This window comes from Camelus ferus, chromosome 16 (genome assembly GCF_009834535.1).
Source record: "Camelus ferus isolate YT-003-E chromosome 16, BCGSAC_Cfer_1.0, whole genome shotgun sequence".
Taxonomy (NCBI): Eukaryota; Metazoa; Chordata; class Mammalia; order Artiodactyla; family Camelidae; genus Camelus; species Camelus ferus.
In genome coordinates this window covers 3782224-3805269 of record NC_045711.1, presented here as the reverse complement: position 1 = coordinate 3805269, position 23046 = coordinate 3782224, and the positions used below count along the sequence as shown (strand labels likewise).

The following is a 23046-nucleotide window of genomic DNA, read 5'->3' as shown; positions in this document are numbered from 1 at the left end:
TTATGTGGTTTTTCATCCTTAGTCAATCAATATGGTGAATTTTAGTAACAAATAATTATCAAATGTTGAACAAGCCCTGCATTCCTGGGATAAACTTCACTTGGTCAAAATCCTTCATTATACATTGTTAGATTGAATTAGCTATTATTTTACTGAAAATTTTCAAGACTGTGTTCCTGAAGGATACTGGTTTGTAGTTTTCTTTTCTAATAATGTGTTTCTTTTGGTATTAGGGTAAATCTGGCCTTACGTAATTTTCTTTTTATACTTACTTTCTAGAAGAAATGTTCAGTAGAATTTGCCAGTAAAACTATGTGGGACTCGTGTGTGTGTGTGAAGATTGTTAGATATTTTTAGTAATGTAATTTCTCTCTAATTTAAATTTTATTAATTTGAAATGTAAAATGTAATTTTCATTCTTCAAGGAATCACGTTCTGTAATTCAAAGACATGGTCCTTATCAATAGCTCCAGGGTCTTTAGTAACATCCACTTTTTCATTCTGGATATTGAACATTTTTGTCCTTTCTCTGTTCTCTCGGTCAGTCTGGATAGATTATTTTCTTGGAAACCATTTTGGTGTCACTGGTTTTCTCTTTTCCATTTCACTGATTTCTCCTATCTTCCTTCTTTCACTATTACTGCCTTCTGCTACTATTTCTTTTATCATCCTTACTTTACCTTTTTTCCTTTCTTTTTCAAGTTTCTTAAGGTGGAAGCTTAGATTACTGTGCTAGGAATTTTTTTTCTCTTTTTCCAGAGCAAGCATATTTTGTATGAATTTCCCTGTAGGCTCGCTTTAGATAAATTCCACAAATTTTGATAGGCTGCAATTTCTTTTACATTCAGTTCTAAATGTTACCTAAAGACTTTCTTTACTCATGAGCTATTTTAAGATATGTTGTTTAGTCTCCAAATGTTTGGGTACTTTCCAGGTATCATTCATATATTGATTTCTAGTTTAATTCTATTATGACAAGAAATTTGTTAAAGTTTGTTTTATATCTCAGAATGATATATCTTGGTAATTGTTCCATGTACACTTGAACACCTTCTGTGTCCCTACCAGTGTCAATTAATTCAAGTTCACTGATAGTGTTACTTGGATCTTCAACATCCTTACTTATTGACTGCCTGATCTCTTGTTCTATTACTGAATAGAAGTTAACAGCTACAAGCACAACTTGGATTTTTTTTTTTTTTCCAGTTATATGAGCTCCCTAAATTTCAGACCTACTTTTTTAGGTTCATACACATTTAGGATTCTTATGAGTTCTTGATGAATTTCCTCTTTTACCATAATGTCCCATTTTAACCCTGGTATTGCCCTTGTTCTGAAGTCAACTTCTGATATTGGTATCATCACTTCAGCTTTGTTTTGATTGGTATATGAATGAAATATGCTCTTCTATTCTTTTACTTCCATGTTCATTATGATTATACTATAAGATCAGTTTGTTCCAGACAACAATTAGGAGTTTTGTCATTCCAGTCTAAAACTTTTAATTGCTGTTTGTTGTTCATTCACATTTAGCGTAACTTATGATTAGGGGTGAATTTATATATACCTTTTTTTTTCTGATTGTATCCTTGTTTATTATTTTTGTTTGTTTATCTATTCTTGCTTCCTTCCCCCCACTTTTTTTTTTTGGATAATTTCACTATTTTAAATATCCAATTTTAGTTATCTATATTGGCTTTTTTGATATTTAAATTTTTGTGTGTTTGTTTATATTTGTCCACGATTTCTATTTGTTTTCTGTGGGAAGCAGAAGCAAAAGCATATTTTTTCATTCTTAAAACTTTTCTTTGTTAGAAAGAAAAGATTATGAAAGAATATTAAGCACTTATGGAAAAATAAAGTGGCCATTTATATGCGAAGATGAAGTATATTGCAGTTTGCTATTTATTAGCTAATATAAGGTACAGCTCTAGTCACTGCATTAGATTTTAAAATAATCATATTTAAAAACATTGCCTCCCACTGTGTGCCTATCTGTGATCATGAGGTCAATGACATACTTTATATTCATTCCATATTGTTGTTGCTACTCCAACAATAAACTTCTAAGGTTAGACATGTTGTCTTTTGTGGGCAGTGTTTCTTAACTCCTCCTACTTTTTGCTTAGTTATGGTATATTTATCACAATTATCACCATTCCACTACTATGTTCTGATTCCACATTCCCACAACAAAATTATTTTCTGCACATGACAAACACTTCAATGGAAATATCATTCTGAAAGAAATAGGATAAACTTATATTTATAGGAAAACATATTACTCATCTACTGAAGATAAACTTCACCTGGTTTCTTTCATAGTCATGTCAATATTTTACTCATAATGAGCACTGAAATAAAAGTCCCTATTAGCCAAATCAAGAATATCGTTGTTTTGCATACGAATGATAATCACAGATGAAAACTTTTCAACATGCTCCTAGGTTTTCAAACGGATATTAATATCTCTTTTTTGCAATGCTTCTAATATGCAAAACACATTCAAATTTTTAGAGAATTAGCCCATTGAAAATTTATCCTTATTATCTTCTGTGTAAACTATCTCAAAAGTTTCCTTTTTCTATTTCTCCATGCAAATGCGGCTTCTATAGTTCAGCCATGAGCTCACATTTTTTGATAAAACTTTAAAATAATTTTTTAAGGTTTTAAAAACTAGAGAAATAGCTAGCATAGCACCACCCCAATCATGTGCTTTCTTTTAATTTATAATTTCCTCTTTTGCACACATTCTGCTGGGAGAAATGACAAACTTTTTTTTTTCTAGAAAACAAGTTAAAAAGCAGATATACATAAAAGGAAAAACTTGTACAGAGTAGACTGTGGCTTGAGAACTATTTATGCAGCATCAGAAGACTAAACCAGACTCTAGCCTGGCCATAAACTAAACCCACGCCCAAAATGAGGTGCCAAGCCACAAAAAGCATTTGCGTCATCTGGGAACACAAGGAAAAGAAGGGCTTCTAATTATAGGGCCTGGAAGCGGAAGCCTAGAGTGATTAGCTGTTTAGGCGCTGCTGTATGTTTATCTGGAAGCTTCCTCTCCTTCACTCTCAGCCTTAAGTTTGATAGATGAGCGTTAGCAAAAGAGGATGGTGACTAAAGCTGCTGATGGTACATGGCGTCCTCCAAAATCTGAGGGAGCTGGAGACTGAACATTAAGGCTTTTGTGGCCTCATAAGAACATAAGTCTTTTCAACTGGGCGTCAGCTGGTTAGCCCAAAAGGCAAAATTAAAGAGTAGCAAACCTCCACTGGGCATAGGCTGTAAAATCTTGGAAACATGAGTAGGTACGACTTTTTTGCCATATCCTATTTATAACACCTACCTAATTGTATGGTTCTTTATCACATGCACACATATGAATTCAAAGACAAATTACCAGCTGTTCACACTCTCCTCCAAAAAGAGACATCAACACTAATATGCTGGGGCAAATAGAAATCTTTATGGGAATTCAGATTGGTATCACTCATAAAATAAATATATGTTTTAGTATTAATTCTTGTGAACTTTACAGTTCCCCAACAACATTTGCACAGATTATTATAAGTTGTTTTGTAAGTTTATAATTTGTATATGTCCTAACATCTCTATTTAAATAACTGCTTTCTTCCTTTGACTTTGCATCATGAAATTGTTAGATATCTGAGGACAACTTTGGCCATATCCAATGGGTAAATATTCTAGCATTCATGTTTTCAACAGTTTATTCACCCAACAGACATGGGGGAAAATGGTAAATATCTATGTGTATTCTTATCTTTCCAGTTGCCTGAATGTATTTCTTGTCAGATACCAGAATAATTTTTAAATTTTATTAACCTTTATTACTATATAATTTATGTAAAATAAATATACAAATTTAAAGTATAGAGTTTCATACACAGAAAAGAAACTTAACTACTAACTACTATATATAAAATAAACAAGTTTATACTGCATAGCACAGGGAACTATATTCAGTATCTTGTAATAACCCATAATGAAAAAGAATATGAAAATGAATAGATGTGTATAGAGGACTAAAACATTATGCTGTATACCAGAAATTGACACAACACTGTAAACTGACTGTACTTCAAATTTAAAACTAAAGTGCACAGTTTGATGACTATGACAAGGATATATACCAATGCAACTACTATCATAATCAAGATAGAGAAGACGTAACATTCCCTTGTGTCCAAGTGCAGTCCATTTCTTCCCCATTGCCTGACCCCAGGCAACCACTGATTGGTTTCTGTCATTATGAATTAATACTGCCGACTTTAGCATTTCATATAATGGAATCACATGATATTTTGCTAAACCTATTCACTGCAGGTAACAGTAGTCCATGCATGTGCTTGTTCCAATACATGAATATATGACAGTTATACATTCATTCAGCAGTTGTTTCTCGTACTTGGCTACTGTGAATCAACCTCCTATGAAGATTCAAGTACAAGGTTCTGTGTGGACGTGTTTTCATTTCTCTTAGGTGAATATTTTGGAGTGGAACTGTTGGGTCACACGTATGTCTAACTTTCTAAGAAACTGTGAAAATGTTTTTCCTAAGTGACTGTATCATATTGCTTGCCCACAAGCTCCATAATATAACATTTTGTACTGTCATTCCTTTTAAAGTTAATCATTTCAGTGAGTACTTGGTGGTTTCTTATGGTTTTAATAAGCCAAATTCCTTGGTGATCAGTGACATAGGTGTGCTAAACAGCTGTTTGCACATTTCCTTTTGTGACATAATTATTCAAATCTTTTATCCATTTTAAATTGTTTTGTCACTTTCGTATACATTAAAAAGTACATTTATATTACATTATAAATATACATATACATATAAGTAAATCTGTCTCAGATATTTTCCCCCAGTTTATGGCATCCTATTTTATTTTCTTAATCATATCTTTCCCAAGAGGTTTTTAATTGTAATGATGACAAGTTTGATACTTTGAATTTTTTGTGTCCTATCTAAGAAATCTTCTCTCTCCTGGGTCACAGTGATATAATCTTGTTTTCTTTTTGAAGGTTTACAGTTTTAGGTTTTAAATTAAGCCTATGATCTATTTAGAGTTAAATTTCTGTGTATGGTGTGAACGAAAGGTCTGTTTCCCAAATGAGTATATGAGTTGTTGTAGCACTGCTTGCTGAGAAAACCAGACTATCCCTACTGGATTACTTTGAGACTTTGGTCGAAAAACAAATGAATGTGAAAGTTTGATCAGTTTCTGGATTTGATTTCATCCATCTATGACTATATTTACCCAAAACCATCCTCTCTGCATTAGTATAGATTTAGAGTAAGTCAGAAATTTAAGTAGTTTGTTTTTAAAATTTACTCATTCTTTTGAAGATCAATTTCACCCTTTTAGACCCTTTCAATTTTCATATAATTTTACAATAAGCTTGTTGTATTGATTATTTTTAGTTAAACATTCACTTTTAATAAAGTTAACTATTAGTGAACAATATTAACACAAAACACTAATCAAAGCATAAAGTGATCAAACATTTTTATGAAAACGGTTTTCTATCATAATTTAGCGATGTTTCTTACAATATCATATTGTAACTTCAAAACACAATAAATCACTAGGATGGCAAAAACGTAAAATTTTTAGATAAAGCAGGTATATTGGGAAGATAAGGAACTATGGTTTGTAAAGACTAACTCCTTTCCCCTCCCCCACCCCAGAAAACAGCATATCATATAATTTCAGAGTTTTATAGCTCCAATGGTCTTAGAAACATGTCTGCTTTCAGATATGATAATTGGCAGATATGATAACTGAAACCCATAGACTGTGGAAAATCTAAAGATCAAAGTTTTAGATTGTGTTATTATATCAATGCAATGCTATCTTGAAAGAAAAATTATGTACACAGATACACACACAACCAGTACTAAATTAATACCACAGATAATCATTACTACAAGTTCATAATAAAATACACTTCGAATTGAGGTTAATAGGAATTTTGGTAGAAGACAGGAAGGAGAAGTAAAGAAGAGGATATGAGGCAGATCTGCTTAGAAAATGTACTTTATGTATTAGGACTATAAGATATAATTTGAAAGGGAAATTTAAGAATTTCCAAAGGAACATCATTAGATGTACTTCACAGATGTATGAAACAAAACTTTTAAATTTTCTGAGCAGAGCTTATACAGGTGTGTGTGAGTGTGTGCACACAGACACACAAGCATATTTGTTGTTATAATTTTTCTCTGAGGACAGCAGTATACATTCAAGATTTGTGCGATCTATTTTATATAAGCCATAGTTCAATAAAAATGAAGGCAAACCAAAACAATAACAAGAGTGAGGGAAAGAGATAACACTGGTGGTTTTGTCCAAATGAATGAAGAGAGGGAAAAGATAAGACGATAAACAGAGTGGTTGGAAAGTTAAAATGTTACCCTTATGGGGGAAAATACAACACATCGAAACAAACAAACAAAAAAACTAAAGAATATAGCACCCATAGAGGGATGTTTAAAAAATACAGATACACGTAAGGAGTCAAAACAGAGGTCAGCAAGTCTCAGATGTGCAGCTTGGACAAATGAGTGATCAAAGCACCATGATTCATATATTCCACAGTGTTTAGTTGAAAATAGATTTAATTCAAAGTCCTAGCAGGGAAGATCAGAAACTACATAACACAAAATGATTAGATGGAGGATAAAATTTGGTCATCACTTAGCACTTCATTTTGGGTATATTTGAGATTGTATTAAATATTAGAAAACTACCGAATGTCTTTAGAAATTGGGTTTGAGTACCTATCTGAACCATTTCAATGTATGTCTTCTTAATTATGTTTTATGACTACTATTGTTGGTTTAAAATGTATATTGCGTCATTCCATAAACTTAAAAGTTTATATATTTTTTGTATTAAAAAGGAACGTTTTGGTGGGACCCTAGAAGTATTGTGGGCCCTAACATAGTGCCTATTGTCCTTTATGGCAAGTCAAACCTGCAAAGTTCCCTCTGACTCTCATACAAGCCCAGTGCCACAATGAACACAGGGCAAAGACAAGAAATTCTTGAAGGAGTAATTCATTACGTGAGTAAAACACAACATTTTACAAGATGAAAAAACAAGAGCGTCATTACAAACCTCTAGTGGAAACATCCCCTTGTGGAGGGTGGGAGGGGCAATAAACTTTTTAAGCGACCTTTGAATTGCTGTCGATATAGTATAAGTAACTAGCAGTAACAAACCAGAGCTGTCAGATGAAAAAATCTGAAGCCACATAATTCTATAAATTGATGAGTCATTATAGATGTTAACAAAAATCAAGACAAGGTATTTTTCTGACCACTTGCTGTGATGAGAAAAACTGTGCACACACACAAAAAATCCAACTTTTAAATGATTAACCCAAGACCACCATCATCTTTCAATATACAGCATTTAAGTAACCAGAAAAACTTCAAGTCTGTTAAAGATGCAGTCAAGCATCCAAGGAGGTACATGTTTAATCTACTTTACTAGAGACCCAACGCTCATTTTCCTCTTATTAATGGATGGAAAAGCAATTTCTCTGCCAAGGAAGGGTAATTATTTAAAATGTAGATGTGTTACCCTTCACAGCTCTAGGCTATTCAGCTGGCAGAAATAACGCCTCTGGAAAGCAGATCAATTATTTACCAAATTAAAGACAACAGGTTTGTTTTAGAAATGTCGTGCTTATACAGGGAGTTGAGTTTCCTCTTTATGTTTCTAATTTCCAGTTTAATTAATAAAAATATATATATATATATCTTCTTTGATGTCAAATGCAATATAGTTACAAACATGCCAATCTAGCATACATAATCACATAAATAGGATGTAGTTTCCACAAGATATTTTTAATTAATATCTACTATATATTTCAACCTTCATTACACGTGATACATGTATCTGCATTTAATATAATTTGCATCATGGATCACTCCCACAATTGAGGGAGGGAAATAATTCTTGTTCAAATCACAAATTGGAAATAAGTTGGTTTTATTCAAAAAATGACTAATTACATTAAATTAATGCCTTATCTCTGCCCTGCCAGAGTTTTTCCATGATTATAATGATAGAAAAAGACAACTAATGTAATTATTCAATGTATACTTACTATCAGCTATGTGAAAATTATCAGGCTAACACTTGGGGAAAAATAAAAGCTTACTTCTAACAGAAAATATGTTGAAAGAATACTCTTGATAGATATAAATAAATTAAAAACTAGGATGAGGAGGTTAATAACAATGAAACAACAGCTAATATTTATTGAGGTCTCACTATATTTTAGGTATTATTTTAGATGCCATTATAGCCCTTAATTTTTTGATGAGGAAACTGAAGTACTGGGAGTGATCCAAGCAGATTAAGTAACTTACCCTATTAAGTGACAAGGTGAAGGGGATGGGAGGGACACGATATTTTATGTAGGATCAAGTAAGTCTTCCCAAAAGGATATTTAAGATGGAATTCAAGAAATAAGTGCCAGGTAAAAGAGGGCTCCAGGAAGACGTAAAATGATGTAAGATGCTTAAAGAGCTGAAAATCAGCACGTGGGGCGGGGGCGGGGGAGGTGCAGAGAACACAGGACAACAGTAAACTTGTACCAAGCAGTAATACTTTTGGACAAATTTGAATATATATATTCAAAATATAGACATATTTGAGTAAATGAAAATGGAAGTAAATATGGAGTATGATACAACAATCATAGTTAAACAAAATAACCTAGAACTGGGCTGTGATCCAGGAAGATTTTTAAAAACTAAGAGTAACTGAATCATTGTCATACATACTGTTAGAGATTAAACATTTCTATAGCCCTAAAATTCCTCTATTGAAACTCTAAAAACCCAGTGCGACTGTATGTGGAGTTGGGGGCGGGGAGAGGGTTCTGAGTTTAAATGAGGTCATAAGGGTGAGGCCCTGATTTGATAGCATTATCAAGAGACACCCCAGAGCTCCCTCTCCCTGCTCCCTTGCACCAAGGAAAGGCCATGTGAGGACACATCAGGATGGTGGCCATTTGTCAGCCAGGAAGACAGACCTCACTGAAAACCAAATCAGCTGGAAATTTGATTTATAATAAGAAAAATATATATTTGGTCTTCATCCTCTGGTACAGAGCTCCTTTCTTTCTTTCTTTCTTTCTTTCTTCCTTTCTTCCTTTCTTCCTTCCTTTCTTCCTTTCTTCCTTTCTTCCTTTCTTTTAATGGAGGTACCGGGGATTGAACCCAGGACCTTGTGCATGCTAAGCATGTGCTCTACCATTGAGCTATTTCCCTCTAAGCTCCGTCATTACAAGAAAATTAATTTTTGTTGTTTAAGCCACTGAGTCTTTGCTATTATGTTCTGGCAGCCTGAGCTAATAACAAGTATACAGGTTACTCTCCAGACCTAGTGCTGTAGTGAACACTATACATGCTCAAGTGACCAGTGAAAAGACTTTTGGGTTGGATTTATAAAATCAAAAGAGGCTATTGTTCTTGCTCTATAAGAAAACAAACTGATGAGGAACAAAACCAAAGTTTCAAAAAATGCTATTTGAAAATTCAATACAAAAAAACCTAAATAAAAGTAGCTGCTCTCACCTCGAACAGAACAGCAGGAAGAAGAGGAGTCTGAGATAGACAAGGGTAAGGAGAACTCAGCAACCGTTCGAAAACTTTCAATGGCTCCACTTGAGCGAATGACATAGGTTACAATATGCCCCTCCAAAAAAGTACAGTTCTGTACCCAACTAATCAAGAGGAGTAAGATTTATTAATGCCTAACACTGTGAACAATGAAGGACAGCTGACAGTTACTGAAAGAAAAAAAAAAAGTCAAACTAAACTGTCATATGTAGTTGAAATATTCCTCAAAATTATGGGCAAAATATAGATACTCTCAGACAAAAGAATTCTAAAAGGAGTCATCTTCATCAGAAAAACCAGAAATAGCCAACAGAAGTATGTTACTAAGAGAAGTGTGAAAATAATTCAGTGGAAGGAGAGTATTTTGAAGGAAGGAGGAGAATATTTTGAAAACACGATGAAGGAGGAATGAATTAGGGTGGGGGTGGGGAGGACATGACCTAGCCTGACACATTATTCAGAAAATAATACAAAATGGTTCATAAATTTAAATACAAAATGTAAAACTAGAATACTATTAGAAAATTACATAGAGGAAAATCCTCAGGCCCCAGACTGGCGACCACTTCTTTGGCATGAACACAGAAACACAGTTGATTTTGAAAAACAGATTGGACAAAAAGCAAAGAATTTTGCTCTGCAAAAGATCTTATTAAAAAGATAAAAAGACAAACCTCTCACTGGGAAAAAACATTTCCCCAACAGAGGATCTAAATCCAGTATATACATAAAATAGAAAATGATGAGAATACCAAATGCTGGCAAGGATGCAGAGAAATCACATCTAGAAGATTAAAGGAATGTTTGAGAACAATGTCCCACCAAGTAGAGGAAATTAATAAAGAGATAACATAATTTTTTTTAAAAAAGGAAGAAATGGGGGCAGGGTGGGGAGGGGCGGGTATAGCTCAAGTGGTAGAGTGCATGCTTAACACGCACAAGGTCCTGGATTCAATCCCCAGTACCTCCTGTAAGAATAAATAAACAAATAAATTAACCTAATCCCACCCCCCAAAAAAAACTAAAAGAAGAAGAAATCTGGAGTTGAAAAGTTCAATAATCAAAATGAAAAATTAAACAGAAGGGCAAATAGCAGATTTCAATGGCAGAAGAAATCAACTGAGATTATCCAGTGTGAGGAAGAAAAGAATGAAAAGATATGAACAGAGCCTCTGAGACCTGTGAGATAGCATCAAGGAGATAAATCTATGAGTAACAGGAGCCCCAGAAGGAAAGAGGAGGAAAGAAGAGGCAGAAAGAAATAATGACTGAGATGTCCTAAATTTGATGAAAAACATTTAGCATAGTGAAACTATTTTGTATGATACTAGATTGGTGGCTATATGTCAATATTAATTTGTCAAAGCCTATAGAAAGCACAAGTGTGAACCCTAATGGAAACCATGGACTCTGATAATGACCTGTCAATATAGGCTCATCAATTGTAAGAAAATCATCACTGTGGTTTGGAATGTGGATACTGTGGGAGGTTGTGGGTGTGCCGGTGGGTGAGGGGAGAGTGGGTGTCTGTGGGTGAGTAGGGGTGATACACAAAAGTTCTCTGTACTTTCCACCCAATTTTGCTGTGGACCTAAAACTGCTCTAAAAAATAAAGTCTATTAATTAAAAAAATTCTCATTGTGTATCTAAATAATTGAAAGCAACAAACTTACACCACCCACACTGAATCTGCCCAGATCTAAGCATGAGGCCTCTCTGGCACTTCTAACCAAATCATAAATGTTGTCATTAAAATATTTGTTTTAATTCGGGACTCAGAGTCACAGCTTATGAACAAGAATGGGAAGGAGAAATTGAAAAGCAAACTGAATGCAGCTGCTAAACTACAAGTTTCACAACTCTATTTAATGGCATCCTTTAATTTCTCCCTTGAATAGGTCCCATACAAGGCCGAACTGCATGCTGCTGGAACAACCTACATTTTCTCCTTCATTCACTTTGCAGTGTTATTCCACCGTGTACATCTTACATTGTTTTTAAAATTCCTCAGGAGGTGGACAATATTCCTGGTTTGTTCTTGAATTTTGATGTCCATTACATTTTAATTCTGTCATCTAAAAATATGCCTCTCTAAAAATAAGTTTAACGGTAATATATATGCAAGTAAACTAGTTGGAGGAAAATCGGGTTTAAAAACAAAAAACAAGCAGTCAACTTTTCCTATATGATTTGTTTCACTTATTTTTTTAAGTGAATCTCCCTAAACTTATAAAAAGTATTCCAACAAGCACTATCATTATTATTGGCCACATTATATATCCAATGAAAAAGCCTTTAACCAAATAGAGAATTATTAGAGGTCAGTTAAAACTTGTTGATATAAAATAAGTTTTGAAATACATATAGACACACAGAAATAAAAACTGAGCTATTACTGGAGGATCTAAAAGTTATATTCTGCTAATCATCTTTTGGTTCTAGCTTAGAACTGACTTCCTTTTGAAGAACTTTCCCCAAAAGTCAAAGACCAAGTTAACATTCATCTCCTAGCACTCTGTCCTTACTTCTTTTTTTTAAGTCCCTATCACATCAGCAGGCTCCATGGGTACGGACTGCCAGTTACTAACTGCATCACCAAGGCTGAGCCAAAAGATGTGAATGGAGTTTAGCCTCCAACGTGTTTGGTTGAAACAGATAGAATCATACGAAGCATAAACGGGCTCTTAAAAATTTTGGTGTCATGAACCTTTTTAGCAATATGGTGAAGCCTAGGAACTTCTTTTTCAGAATAATATTTAAAAAAAAATAAAATACTTAGGATTATAAAAATTGATATATGGCAGAATATGTGTGTGTGTTATCTTAAAAGACAGGCTCTACCAGCATTTTAAACCATAAGCATTATTAGAGAATTATATAAGTAATGTCAAAATGATAAGAAATCATCAGGAAAAAAAGAAATTACCCATCATTTCTGTTGCTCACAAACTCACAAGCAAGCTAATCTTTCAGTTTTATTGTATATAATCATAAGTGAAAGAAATTTTCATTATAAATTAAAGAAAATTAAGATGTAATTTTTTTCCTTTCTAAATTTACATACTCTCTGAATTTTATCCATGGACCTCTCGGATCTCAGACTCTTGTTAAGAAGCCTTATTTTAGATTCAAGGAGAAATGTAAGAAATTCTAAAACTCATAAAATAGTTCTTATAAAATTATCCTCTCTCCAAGAAGTTACAAGATTTGGCATGAGACTGAATTAAGAATACAGCAAAACAGAAACAGACTCATGGACATAGAATACAAACTTGTGATTGCCAAGGGGGAGAGGGGTGGGAAGGGACAGACTGTGAGTTCAAAATTTGTTACTGACAGGCATATGCAGAATAAATAAACAAGATTTTACTGTATAGCACAGGGAAATATATACAAGATCTTGTGGTAGCTCACAGTGAAAAAAAAAATGACAATGAATATATGTACGTTCATGTATAACTGAAAAATTGTGCTCTACACTGGAATTTGACACATTGTAAAATGATTATAACTCAAGAAAAAAATGTTAAAAAAAAAAAAAGACTACAGCAGTACAAGAATGTCAATTTAAATACACACCAAAGGGAAGATCCCTGAAAGTAAGTCAGACTTCATACATTAAATACTTTGATCTTCAAAAACCATTTCAAAAGGATGAGAAGACAAGTTACAGACTGGGAGAAAATATTTACAAAATACATATCTGATACAGGACTGGTATCCAAAATATACAAAGAATTATTAAAACTCAAAAATTTTAAAAAATGAACAAACCAATTAAAAATGGACAAAAGATATGAATAGACACCTCAACAAATATTATATAAAATGGAAAATAAACTATGGTACCTTCCTACAATAGAATATTATCAGCACAAAAAAGAAACGCGAAATCAAGGCATGAAAAGACAAGGGGGGGAACCTTAAATGCATATTAGTAAGTGAAAAATGCCAATCTGAAATGGTTACATACTGTAAGATTCCAACCATATGACCTTCTGAAACTATGGAAACAGTTTTAAAAAAAATCAGTGATCGTCAGGTACTGAGAGAAGTTGAATGAATTGACAGAGCAAAAGGGATTTTCACAGCAGTGAAATTCTTCTGTACAGTACTGTAATGGTGGATGCATGTCATGTATTTGTCATAAGCCAGAGAATGTACACCAAGATTGAACCACACAGTAAAATGGAACAGAGAGGTTATTTAGCTAGGAAAACAAACATGTAAAGAAATTACTGCTGCAAGGTAAGTTATATCATAGAGTTATATACAATTAATGCCCTAGGAAAACAAAAAGTAGGTATAAATAATTAAAATCTTAGTCTTATCAATAAAAAAGAAATTGGAGAGTTCAAACAGAAATCAAATGTCACACTAACACTGCAAATCAACCATACTTCAATTCAAAAAAGGAATCAAATGGCAAACAGAGATCAAAATTATGAAATCATAGAAATCTATGGTTTTCTAGAAGTTACTACTCGACAGTAATAGAGAGAACCACAATATTCTTTAAGTTATATAAGATGTTCCTATTACAATGGAAAGTCATAGACAGGAAAAAAATGCAGCTTCAAATGTCTGAAGCACTCTACAGCAATACGAACTATACACTAAAACAAAGGAGACTTGACGTAACAGATGGGCTATCAAACTGAGTCATGCTGGTTCCTCCAAGTGGAGTGCTGTAAGTGACAGAACTTCCAGACTGTTTTTTTCAAATTTAACTTAATTTCCACAACATTCAGAGCATTTCCATAAATTTTTGTCTTCATAAATTAAATCAATATTACCGATCAACAATCACTACAAAACCTTCATCTATGTCAAAAATGACTAATTAGGATATTATAAGGAAGATTATTTGAAATACTCTATATTATCCTCTTACCATCATTTTTCATCTGAAAAGATGAAAAGAAGTGGGAAAAGATAGGTCTTTCCATCAGTTTTAACGAATAGGATTGCTTCTGCAGAATAATATAAAAATGGACGTCTCTTCAGACCCATCAACCAAAGAATAGAGCTGAAAAGATTGCAAAACCTATGAAGATTATTTCAGCTCTGAAAGGAAAAGAGCAATATTATCTTTTATTTAGAAGCAAAGTATTTTAAAACTAAGTCCACTGGAGCAAATTCCACCACTAGAAATATTAAACCAATTCCTAACCACGAAAATTGGTAATTAAAGAGACAACATAGTGCATCTATCCTGCCTTTTACATAAAGGAGAACTGTGGTTCATTTCTGGTTGATGAGAGAAAAAAATTTTTTAACAGAAGAACAGCAGTTGATTAATGCAGAAGACATAACAGGATTAGAAAAAAACACCAATTCTATAGCCTTCAAATGTAACAAAATTACTTAGTAAAAAGTTGTTTCAGAAATGAAGCCAAAATAACACTCTGCAGATTACTTGCTAATCTGGAAAAGACAATCTACCTCCAATATGTAGACATTTGATGGGTCACTAAATTATTCATGTGATCAAACACAGTGTCATAAATTACAAGACAACCTGATACAATGTGTCTCCTACTGGGATGAAATGATGTAGACAGCAATACTTAGGAAGTTTCAAAAAAAAAAAAACTCCTCAGCCTGAATGTATTTAAAAACATCTTTAGGGAATAAAAAGAACATTATCATAATGAAAAAAATGTGTGACAAAAGCAGAATTTGGACAAGATCACTGGTCTGGACACTCCTATTTAGATGAGGTGAAGGTCACAGTTACACACTGGATTAACAGGAACTATACAGACATAACAAAATGTAAAGAGTGAACTTTAATCAGACCTTGATTTGAAGCAGTTACAGAACCAATTTTTGAGACAACTGGGAAATTTTAAATTATGTCTCGGATATTAAATAATATAATGTGTTAATTTTTTGAGTATAATATATTTGATTATGTACTAAAAGGTCCTTATTCTTAGAAAATGCATGCTTATTTTGCAGCTAGTGAAATATCACATATGTAATTTATATTCAAATGGTTCAGCACAATACACACACACACATTATATTAAAATGTCAATACCTGTTTAATCAAGGTGACGTACATGGGTCATTACGATTTTTATGTTTTAAACTTTCACGATAAAAAGTCTGGAAAAAAAATGGACATTCCACACTGCTATAAAATCTCCCCTTTACAAATGCCTTATGAACATCAGAAAAACAAAACCCACCAAACTAACACAACTCAACAGCACTGTTTACCACTGCTATTCACCTACTGCAACTACTCAATTACCATTTTATTCAGAATCGAACTAATGTTTAAAGGAGTTTCTAAACTTGTATTATAGATTCACTCATTCAATAACCACTTACTGAAGACTTCTCATTTTTCTAATATACACTAACACATATATTTCAAAAAACTTCGTTGGAAAACATGTAATATAAAAGGTGGGGGTGGCGGGGAGGGACGTACCACTTGTATTAAAGGCCATACAGCACACTGGTTTTTCATGAGCAGGGAAGTGGGCCACGATACCATCACTGTCAGAATCCTCGCTCAGAAGCACCTTTTCAAAAAGAAAGAAGGCAAATGTAAGTTAACCAATTACTGAGCTTGAAGATACACACAGCTACACCACTACATCCCTGAACAAATAACATGCTTCCTCATAGAAAAGTAAGATTATTCTTGGCAATAAAAAGTGAGAATACCACTTCAGGAATAAGAAAAACATGTAGTATGCCTCCAGCAGATTGTGTGGCTTGACTGTAAATGACAGAGACAATAATTTCTTGAAGTGTAGGTTCAGAAAAAAACGAAAAACATAAAATCAGCTACAGAGAGCTTTCTCTAAGAGATTTTATTGTGTCATGGCCTGCTGAAAAATTCTTGCCCATTATTGGAACAAAACAGAGAAAAACAACATAACAAGTTAAACACAAACAGCCATATAGTAGAGGTCTTTAGCTCCTAGGTTTTAGATGGACACGTCACTTCTTTGAAAATGTTATTACCAAGCAGAAGTATATATTAGACAAGGAGTTTTATATCTCAAATTTATTCCCCTTAATTTTCTTGTAAGCATATTGAAATATAATTTACATTCCCTACAACTTGCCCTTTGTGAGTGTACTGTTCAATGATTCCTAGCCTTTAACCCAAGAAACAAAAAAGTTTCACGTATCTAATGTTCCAAAGGGAAAACCTACTATACAGATATTGGATCATGATATTCTGACATGATTGATTTAATTTGAAATAATCTAAGAAGTAGTCCTATACAGCCATGTTAATTTTTCTTTTAGTGTGAAAAGCTATACAGAGGTACAATTTACATGTTATAAAAGTTGCTTATTTTATTTTAAAAAGTTTACAATTTAATGATTTTATACGGTACTATAATCTTTACAATAACCCATTATCTAGAATCTATGTCTGATTTGTCATCCTTTTCTATCTTAATGCTTTCATTTTCTTGCCTTATTATTCTGGCTAAAACCTGCAATTCACTCAAGCTACAGACTTTTCAAAAATTTCTGTGTGTATATCTTTTTAAATTACCATTTTAATGATTTTTAAGTATTCAGTTTAGTACATTAATATTAAGTATATTAACATTGTTGTGTAACTGATTTCTAGAACTTTTTTTATCTTGCAAAACTAAAACTCTATACACACTAAACACTAATTCTTCCTCCTCTCTCCTCCCACCCTTGGTACACCTGTCTACTTTCTGTTTCTATGATTTTGACTATTTTAGATATTCAAAATAAAACAAAGTATTTAGCATTTGTACTTCTGTGACTGGCTTATTTCCCTTAGCATAACATCCTCAAGGTTCAACCACATTGTAACATATGATTTCCTTCTTTTTTAAGGCTGTGTAATATTATTACATTCTATGGATATACCACCTTGTTCTTTATCCGTTCATCTAGCGATGGACATTTAGATTGCTTCCACCCTCTCAGTACCATGAATAATGTTACAATGAACACAGGTGTGTAAATATCTCCTTGAGACCATGCTTCAAATTCTTTTGTGTATAAACTCAGAAGTAGGATTACTGGATCATATGGTAATTCCATTTTTAATTTGTTGAGAAAATTTCATACTGATTTTCATAATGGCTGCATCATTTTACATTCCCATCAACAGTACACAAGGGTTACCTTATACCATGTACAAAATCAACTCAAATAGGTTATAGACCATACCATAAGGCTGGAAACTATTAAACTCCTAGAAGAAAAACATAGGAGAAAATCTTTAGGACATTGGACTGAGCAATGATTTCTTGGATACAATGTCAAAAAGCACAGGTAACAAAATAAAAAATAGATAGATGAAACTATATCGAACTTATAAACACCCTATACCTCAAAGTAAACAATAGCAGACTGAAAAGAAAGCCTATAGAGAGGGAGAAACTAATTGTAAATCATATATCTGATGAGGAGTTAATATACAGTGTAAGTAAGGAATTTCCACAGCTCAGTAATCCTTTAAAAATCCAATTAACGGGCATAGGACTTTAATAAACATTTCTCCAAAGAATATAAAGAGATGTCCAATAAGCATATGCAAAGATGCTCAACAAAAAATGAGAGAAAATTCAAATAGCTAAAATTAGACATGAAAGAGGAGCCACTACAACTGATGTCACAGAAATAAAATGGATTGTATTTCTGAGGCCCTCATTGCCATGACACCAAAACAAGAGAAAGTCAAAAGGAAAACTATAAATCAATATCCCTGACAAATAATGATGCAAAAATCCAAAACAAAACAGGAGGAAACCAAATTCAACAACACATTAAAAGGATCACACACCATGAAAAGTGAGATTTATACTTGGAATGTAGGGATGGTTCAACATACAAAAATCAACTAATGCCATACACCACATTAACAAACTGAAGCACAAAAACCACATGATCATATTAACCAATGCAGAAAAAGCATTCGACAAAGTTCAACAACTTTCATGATATAAACACTCAGTAAACTAGGAATGGATGGGAACTATGGAAACTACCTCAATATAATAGAAGTCACATGTGCAGAATCCAAAGCTAACATACATTTCATCAATTTTTCCTCTCTGTTCTTCAAAACTGAACTGCAAGCTCAGGCTACCAGAACTGCCTATTATCCCTATTTATCAACTACCAAGATTACTACTTTTAATGAAAACACTGTTGGGCCTGAGTTTTAATCTTCTACTCCAAATCAAACCCCTCCTCTAGAGGGGAACCTACTTTGTTCACAATGGTCTGGTAAAACTATCACACTCACCAAGCTCCAGGGAGATGTGGATAAGAGCATCATCTTAGCTTTTGGTCAATTTCCAGTGTGCCCAAGTAGTTATTTTTGAAAATCCTATCCAGTAATGTACTTATTTTCTGGAGAAAGGATTTGATTGGTTTTTCATTTCACCATAGGTGGGAGTCATTCTCCAAATATCACTAAATTTATGCCAACAAATCAACCATTTTAAATATTAGTGGATAGTACTTAATATAGTAGTGTCATCATTACCACATCGTAGATTTATAATACTTCCAACACCCTAAAATTTCTTCTTAATGACTTCACAGTAAATCACCAGCCCTAAACCACAGGCAATCCCTGAAATCCTTCTTTCACCTTTTCTAAAAATTTTCAAAATTTTTTATATAATCATGAGATTTATCTCCCATTTCTTTCACTTTTTTGGTTCGACCACGTTATTTCAGGTATCATTCATTTCTTTACGTTGCTTACTTGTATTCCACTGTATGGAGACGCTACATCATGTGGGTTCATTGATCAGTTCTTGGCAATTTGAATAATGTCAAATTGATTGCTATTATGCACAATGCTGTTATGAATATCTGCATACACATCTTTTTTTTTTGTGAACATGTTTTTAAACTTCTCGAGGAGATACCTAGAAGTAGATTTGCTCAGTCATATAGTAAATGTACGCTGACCTTTTGAAGAAGCAGGAAAATTATTTTCTAAGGTAGATACTTTTATATGTCCACAAGTATGAGATCTCCAGTCTCTCCACATCCTTTCCAACAATTTGTATTGTATGTCTTTTTAATTACAGGCAATCCTTTGGAGATGTCAGAGGTCAGAATGGTAGTTGCCGGGGAGTGTTGGGACAAGGGGTTGGGGAATTATTATTAAATGGGTACAGATGATGAAAAGTTCTGGACAGGGATAGCAGAGACAGTTGTACAACACTGTGAATACATTTAAATGCCACTGAATGGTAAACTTAAAAATGGCTAAATGGCAAATTTTATGTTATGTACATTTTACATTTTACCACAGTTGAGGGGGAAACATGCATTATAAATTACTTCTCTAATCTCTCTTTTCCTCTGTTCCATTTGACTTTCAAAAATGTTAGGTGAGAACAACAAGAAAAAGAGGTCACAGGAGCAGGTTCCAAGAAAGTGAATTCAACCAAGTTTGCTAAATATACTAAGGACTTGCTTTAGGATATATGGTACATTCTCAGAGTTGAGTGACCATTACAATCATCAAATTTAGAACATTTTCATCACCCAAAAGAAACTCCATAACCATTAACAGTCACCGCTCATTCCCCAATTCCCTCTAAACTCCCTGCCCTAGGCAACCCATAATTTATTTTCTCTTACTATAGATATGCTTATTCTGGACATTTCATTATAAATAGATTCATACAGTATGTGTTCTTTTGTGATTGGCTTTTTTCAATATACATAATATTTTGAAGGTTCATCCATTTTCTAGCATAAATCAGTCCATTCCTTTTTATTGCTAAATAATAATATATTCTATATATACAACCACATTTTATTTAAACATCCATTGATCAGTTGATACATATTTGGGTTGCTCCTATTTTTTGTCTATTATGAATAATGCTGCTATGAACATTCATGTACAAGTTTTTATATGAACATATATTTCCATTTCTCTTGACTGTTTTATCACCTAAGAGCAAATCTTGAGGAGATAAGTTTCCAAGTCATAGGATAACTTCTTTACCAAAGCAAAACTGCACTATTTTACATTCCCACCAGCAGTGTACAAGGGCTCTCATTTCTGCTTACTGGCCATTGGCATATCATTTTCGGAAAGATGTCTATTCAAATCCTTTGCTCATTTTAAAATAAGGCTATTTATCTGTTTATTATTGATTTATAGGAATTCTTTCACTATTCCGCATACACACACAAGTGAATGCAGGTAACACAAATGGCGGGAGCTGAAGAAGGTCTGTAGCCTACTTAAGAGAATGTGCCACCACCAACATCCTGGTTTTGATATTTTGCTACAGCTATATCAGATGTCACCGTTTGGGGGAATCTGGAGGAAACTGGGTGACGGGCACATGGGTGTGCAACTTAGTATGAGTCTACAATTACTTCAAAATTAAAAGTTAAAAATGTAGAGTATAGTCTAAGCTTTTTAATCTCCCTCATTCTGATAGGTGACCGAATGGTATCTTGGTATAATTTTGTCTTTCTCTTAATAATAAGTCAGGTCTATAGATTTTATGCCATTTGGATATATTTTAATTTTTCTGTGAAATATTTGTCCTTTGCCCAGTTTTCTATTTTAACTCAATCTTATAAGATTCCCTTTCCTTCCATATATTATAACCCTATATCTCTCTTTCCAACACAATTAGTATTGAGTACTCTATTTGATGGTACTTGTACAGAAGCTATCCAGCAAAAAGGCTCATTAATCTTGGTGCACAGCAAAACCTCATGCCACTATATAGGATTCTTTGAATCTTCTCTTCATGAGGTTCACCAACACAACAACCAGATACTTTTGTAAGGATTCCCTCCATTGTATCATCCCCTTTCCTAAACATCAAATCAATAATACCAGAGACATCCCAATTCAGTTGCCCTAAGACATGTAATTTTTACTCACTGCTTAACAGGCTCAACTCCTAAGTATATGTTGTAACTGTCCTGACTTTATTAAAACAAAGCAAAGCACTTTAATTGATACAAAATGAACAGGCCTTTATCATATGAACAAAAAGATAGACAAAACACCTCAAGAACCATTAAATTATTACAAATAACACTTGTATACAGCTGCACTCAGGGAAGGAAATAGCTCAAGTTTATGTCATCACGATCTGGAGCGTTTTTCTTTGATTAGAGACTTTGCCGCCTTGCTAACTTCAATTATACAAATGTGTAAAGGCAAATTATACCACTTAACTTATCCTAGCCACAAAATGCTTTTAAATAAAACATGAAAGTGACAAAGATAAAAATGGACGAAGTCAATCAAATCCACTCCCCTTTTAATGCAGTGACCACACAGCGATCCTGTCACCATCAAATCAAACTAATCAATTTAGCATCAGAAAGACAGTGAGTCAAATTTTATACACTATCACTGTAAACATGAGAATATCTTTATTAAAGGCTCAATGGATTTAAAAAGCTAAAATGAACAGTGTGAGCTCCTGAGATGTAGATGGAAAAGAAAAAAACATTACAGCTAAGGTCAAACATCAGTGGGAAAGGGCTAAAAGTGATAAATCTATGACATTAACCACTGCAGTCTTTTTAATACAATCCAGCATAGCCTAAAAACAGCTCTGTACTCCAACTGAACTATTTATCAGAGACAAAAATGTCTTCTTGACAAAAAACAGATTCACGTTAACAAAAGAAAGGAGGACAGTATCACACTGAAGAAATCTTGTTCCTTTAAAAAAATATTTATAATTCTTTAAAAATGTGCATAGCAACTTATCATTTATTGACTATCACTTTATTTCCTGACTTAGATTTTTTAAATCAAGTTAAAATTTCAGAAAATATTATAAGTAGGAATGAAAAGAGATTATGCTCCCAATACAAATAATGGAAAAGATAAAAATTTTCTGGTTGAGCAATACTTGTTAACTTTTTTTAACTTTTAAAAGCTAACATTTCTATGACTCTTATTTCCTAATAAACAATTTTACTTCTTTTCAGTGTTAACAATGCATTTGTCCCAGAAAAATGAACTTTGCAACTAGAATCTACAGTCCATTTCCATATTCCAAGTGTGAGAATTCCACTTTAAAGTTATAAAAAGTTAATAAAGGACTGGCGAAAAAAAAATCCAAAACAAACTGCACTTGAAAACGCAAAGACTCACACTACGCTTTTCATATAAATTACTTTGAATCTTTCTTCTTACATGTTCCTGTACTTACATGTAATAAAATAATGAGTTCTACTGCTATTTGATCAAAAATAAGAAGAGACAAATTTTCTGCTTTTAAATGACCACAAATCTGTCTGTCACCAAATGCTCGATATTTAACAGACTCACTCATACTCACCAAACTAGACAATGTTGAGAAGGATTGTTAACTACTCAGTAAATGTGGGTGGCC

At 33.3% G+C, this 23046-nt stretch overlaps 1 protein-coding gene across 24 annotated transcripts in view; it reads right to left on the bottom strand.

Annotated features, from left to right (window-relative positions):
• BCAS3 (BCAS3 microtubule associated cell migration factor) overlaps positions 1 to 23046 on the bottom strand; it is a 483031-nt gene that overhangs the window by 333281 nt on the left and 126704 nt on the right. For all 24 annotated transcript variants that reach the window (XM_014552809.2, XM_032498340.1, XM_032498338.1 and 21 more), the window contains one exon: positions 16116 to 16209. In XM_014552809.2, coding sequence (XP_014408295.2) covers positions 16116 to 16209 — 94 coding nt within the window. The remainder of the gene's footprint in view (positions 1 to 16115; positions 16210 to 23046) is intronic.